The 5,406-nt window shown below is 42.4% G+C and overlaps 1 protein-coding gene across 1 annotated transcript in view; it reads right to left on the bottom strand.

The window, feature by feature from the left end:
• The window catches only part of LOC104510369 (nesprin-2-like), a gene marked incomplete at its 3' end in the record, with an annotated part of 114,977 nt that overhangs the window by 21,019 nt on the left and 88,552 nt on the right, over positions 1-5,406 (bottom strand). The window contains 6 exon segments of the mRNA XM_010152597.1: positions 1-134; positions 778-890; positions 1,059-1,175; positions 1,950-2,069; positions 3,047-3,121; positions 3,679-3,873. The exon segment at positions 1-134 is cut by the window's left edge and continues 3 nt beyond it. Of these exon segments, the coding sequence (XP_010150899.1) occupies positions 1-134; positions 778-890; positions 1,059-1,175; positions 1,950-2,069; positions 3,047-3,121; positions 3,679-3,873 (754 nt within the window).

The following is a 5,406-nucleotide window of genomic DNA, read 5'->3' on the forward strand; positions in this document are numbered from 1 at the left end:
GTTCCACAGGCTGGCAGAGAGGAGATTTCACTTTTGATGACAGCTCTTGTTGTAAATATTGCCATTTATTACCCATTTGGTCCTTTGGAGCTAAGGTGGGATCAGCCTGCTTGCTCTTTGGATCAGATTCTCCACTGTTATATTGAGAAAACATTGTTAGAACAGCAAATACTTGAAGCAGAACAAGCGAAATTAGATTTGTAAGTCATGTTGTATAAGATTAGTTTCCATTGCCCCTGCCTCAAAACCAGGGTGAAACCAAGTGCAATGATGACCTTTAATCCAAACTTCCGACACATTTCTTTTTGATATGTTTCCCGTGAAACAGCCCAGCGGTCTGCTGGCAGCCTCCATCTATGAGGTCACAATGAGGAGCATAGTCCTGTAGCATGTCTTGGCTCCATGCTGGAGGGTGCATGATCCCAATGCCCCCTTTTCAAAGATGCTGCTTTTTAAACTGGCTGTACAGCAAAGGCAATCAACAGAGACACCCAAACTACCTCTGGATGGCCCTAATTTAGTTTATGGCAGGTGTCAGCCCTGCCCTGATGTCAAGACTGACTCTAAATACTGGAGTCAGCCCAGTATCAAAGAGGTGGTCACATAAATGAGACTCCATTTCTCTACAGTGTTGATGGCAGAAATTTCACAGCTTCTGCCATTTTTCTTCTGAAGGCACAGATACTTGCATGGAACCAACAGTGCCATCACAAAGTTTCATCAGGTTTAGGCAGTTTTACATCACTGAATCTGGTAGCTGATACTGTTATTTCGTACCTGGATTGTAATTTCTGAGTCACTCTGCCATCAAACTGTGGTTGTATTTTTTCCACGCATGACTCAATGAAGTCAATGAGGCTTTTCTGATCAGCTGCTTTTACTTTCGGATCCTGTGCAGAGAATAGCATGAACAGTGAAATCACTTGTGTGCACTGTATTAATCTAGAATGATTATGTTTTTCCAATCACATTGTACATGAAGTCACTTAGCAAAGAAAATAATACATCTATTAGAATAAAATGCAGTTTATGTGTAAACATGAGTTTACCAAACAAACCATTTTCTGTGTGTGCTGGAAACCACTGTGTGAAATGGGTGGCTGTTCAGCAAGGGCAAGCTGGGGTGTGCTGTCATGAATCTCTAAAGAGAGAACCGTTATGGGAAGGCTTCCAGACTTGACAAGAGAGCAGAACCCACAGGTCCAGTTCGGGGTAATGACAAAAGTGGAGCTGTCTCCGTCTTACCACACATAGAATCAGCAATGTGTGAAACAAAATTGCTGTTCTTGCAGAGATCTCTGTCCAGTTCAATTTACCGAGAGTTTCTAACCTGCAGCTAAAGTCCTCACATTTCTGTACCTGACAGTTAAAAGGCTTGTTTGCCAGTGGTCCTGGCCCAAAAGCATTCACAGAGAGAAGTTCCCTTATGCCTGTAACATTGATATACAGAAACAACAATTGCAGCTATCACAACATTATCAAGACACCATGAAAAACAGAGCAGAACGCCACCAAAATTGTAGCTGATAGGGTGTCTTGGATGCTCATCTTCTCAGGTACAGAGCCTCTTCCACAAATTATCCCCCAACAAAATGCACATTTTACAGCCTTTCCAGGAATTAGTGAAACAAATTGCTGTTACCAAATGTGCATTTCTACTTTTGGGGGTTTTGTCAGGCTAGAAGAAATTAATACAAAATCACAGAATCATTTAGGTTGGAAAAGACCCTTAAGATCACTGAGTCCAAACAATACGTACAACAGGAAAAGAGATTTTAAATGGCAAGATTTAGTGTGATCTGGACAATGGAGGATCTGAGTAAGGCCATCATGTCCGGCATTTCTGCAGTTCTCTTGCTTTGCAGACTTCAGCAATACCTAGGGCTGGCACAGATCTTTTCCACAAAGATGAGTTCCCATCCCTGTGGAGATAAACCTGAGTGCATTACCTGAAAAATGCCATCTGACAAGGTGCCAGAAGACCAGGAGGTTGCGCTGTCTTCCTTGTGCCTTTCATCATCTCTTTCTGAAGTCCAAAAGCTTCCATCTTTCTCTGTGGCTGTACTTCCCTTTGAAAGCAGTAACAGCTCAGCATTAGCCTGTGAACAGGAAGCTCAGATATTCCTTCAGGTGATGTAAATTATTGCAAACCTTTAATAACCCTTTGCTCTATTTCTGCCTTGTTCACCTATCTTCATTGTGTTTCCCAAATCCCACTTCTTCCCTTTCTTTATAGATCTGCTGCAAAATGAATGGCAGCTGGAAAACACTGGTAGTTTTCACTAGAGACCTCAGAGTATCCTCATTTTTTCCACACTACTAAAGAAATAAAAAAAACAACAAGAAACAACAAGCAGGTAGGTAGGCTACAAGCTCGCCAGCACTTCTGCACATTCCTGATTTCAATCAAATACATCTCGTAGTCCCAAGGGTACAGGAAAGTGCGCAGAAAGTTTAATGGATCTTTTTTTTTTCCAAAAGCTATTAACTTTATTACGAATCTTTACTCCCAGTTTTGCTTCTCTGCAGTTTACCTGGGCATTTAGTCTCCCCAGATTCAGAGCAACCTATTGAGCAGTGTCTCCCAGTTTCTCCCATTCTCCCAGAAATCTCTCCCATCTTAACTTCATCCCCAATAGTCTGATCCCTCCCTTTTTTCTTAAGCTAAAGCATACAAATCATTTTGGCTGTTTAAGTTTTAGCACTTCAGAACCCCACTGTCTGAACCCCACCCCCACATATGAACACTGGTATTTAGGCCCATATTTTGCCACTAACACTTCCATAAGGGGGATATTACTGTATAAGCAGACCCACCAAAAGCAGGATCACACATCACAGAATGAGGTGCTGTGCAATATGGGTATTGTAACATTGGTAGGCTGGCTCGAGTGCAATTTCTTAGCACCCTGGAGTGATAACAGTATTTCAATTTGTTCTGAAGTATTTTGGATTTACACATTTTTCATTTTATATAATTTGTCCTGTACCAAAATCTTGTATCTTACACACACAGCTGTATATATAACATATATACTGAACTCACCTTGTTGTGGAAAGAGTTGTCTTCTGATTCTTCATCTAAGCAAGGTAGAAGAGACATCATTCCTCTTTTTCTCAGCTACAAAAATACACACAAAGAGACAGCCTAATTATTCATGACATGAACAGTACAAGTCTCTTCTGCCTGTAAATCCAAGGGAAGTTGCCACTTGGAGTCCAGTTTTGGAGAAGCACTGAACATCTGACAACCTACATCAAAGTCATTGAAAGCTGCAGGTACTAAGCACCTATGAAAATTGTGACTTTTCTCTGTGCTGTAATATTTCAACATTACAGCTACAATTGGGAAAAATTTTATTTTACTCCATGAAAATAAATTACCAAAAACCACAGAACACCTGATTATCAACAAAACCACTGTGCATTTTGCTGTTGATACAAACTTCATGTTGGATCTGCTCATGCTAAAAAATAACCAGAGGCAGACTTCTCTCCCACCTTCTAGACATGCATCAGTCAGTCCTGTTAGGACTATTCAGAAGCACAAAGGGGAGGAGAAGTAGCATTGATTAACAGCTGCAGTCTCACATGTTGTCTCACATGCCACTCCTCCTGGAGGAAGAAGGGTTATTTACCCTCTTGGCTCAGGGTAAGTGATCCTAATGCTCCACTTACCTGCAGACCAGAAACATCGTTCCCAATCAAGTCAGCCTGTGCTGATATAAAGGCTGTGGGTTCATCTCCTGATTCAGGCATTTCTTGCTTTAAGTGCTGGTGAAGCTCAGACACTGAATTCTTCATCCCAGTAAGGGTATCTTCCTTTCTTTGGCAGAGCTTTATGATTTCTTCTTTTACAGCTTCCGTTTCTCCCTAAGGAGCAACAACATCTGTAAGGATCCATTTTTCTTACTTAATCAAACAGTAACGCAACAGATGATACCAGTGATGCGTCTTACTGGGACTGGGGCTATTTCCCCTTTTTCCTTTTTCAGGACACTGAGACAGTTCCCCATTGTCACTGCAGATGTCCAGATACATGCAAAACAGCAGCAACAGATTCAGCTCAGGACAGCACCTGCTACCTGTAACGCAGAAGTTAGCAGTCAGGAAGGAAATGTGAAAAGCCGGTTAACTAATGTGAACTAGGTCCTGCATAGCCATGGGAATACGAGTTTCCTTCAGGACAGAAGGAATGCAGCTGGGTTACATTGCTCTGTGTGTCACAGTAGATGACGTCACTTCCAGCTACCATCCCTGGATACCTGACATAAAACACTTGGGAAAGCCTTGATGAGGGCAAAGACAGCAATAAGGGTAGCTCCGAGCTGAGTCATTTTTGCTGAAGCTGTCCTAAAAGAAGGAAACAAACCATTTGGTGAGTTTTAGTGACGTGGCTAGGGCCAAAATTATCCTGTGTCTTTGAATGTTATATTGGTAGCAATAGTCCCTAACAAAGTGCAAGGAAAACATTCAATGTTCTGCAGGGATTAAACAATAATCCAAGTAATTCTGCACTAACAAAGGGGGAAATAGATCTGTCTTCATCTCCTCCCTGGCCACGACTATTGGTCTAGCCAGTGTTCTGCCCTTAGACCTTTCTGCTAGGGCCTCTCTTTACCACCCAGTCTCCCATTGAGCAAAGAAAGCACAACAAATAAGACAAGGCAAGGAATAAAATGCCCTACTCCCTTCATTACTGAAAGTGTTAAAGCTCCCTGAAGCACTGTTGCTTGCTCAGAAAGCTGAAATGTGGCAAAATATCCCACTGCACGCTGGGCTCAGTCCATCAGAGCAAGCTTTGATGCTAGGCTTGAAATAAGAGCAGCATTGATTCCACATCATACTCTGTCATGGTCTGAATAATGCTAGGCAAGTAATAATCTGTGACAGATTAAAGCAGTAAAACTGCTGGTTCTGTCTCGGCTACAGCTTCTTCTGTTAATAACACTCCTGTGGCTGCGAGACAGGGAAGGTTGAGGCAGGAACCCCAGCAAATTTTCAACGAACATGGGAACTCTGCTCGGACAAGAATGTTATTTCCTTTTGTACACCCAAAAAACCCCAAGGTAAAATCTTCCAAAGGTAGAGGCAAGAAAGAGTCATTGGAATGAAGAAATACTCATCCATGGTAATTTGGCATAGTTTTGTAAACATCCACTGAGAACAGTGTTACTGTTTGCTTCATTGCAGGAGGAGACTTCACAGCCTACATTTACCAGCTACTGCTTGGCAAAGTTTGAGGTCGAGGGAGGTGATTCTGCCCCTGTACTCTGCTCTTGTGAGACCCCACCTGGAGTGCTGAGTCCAGCTGTGGAACCCCCAACATCAGAGGGATATAGACTGGTGTGTGTTGAGGATTTTCTGCAGGACTATGGTCATGTATAGAATCTCTGAGCCTGAGCA

This window comes from Eurypyga helias, unplaced genomic scaffold (genome assembly GCF_000690775.1).
Source record: "Eurypyga helias isolate BGI_N326 unplaced genomic scaffold, ASM69077v1 scaffold2435, whole genome shotgun sequence".
Lineage (NCBI taxonomy): Eukaryota > Metazoa > Chordata > Aves > Eurypygiformes > Eurypygidae > Eurypyga > Eurypyga helias.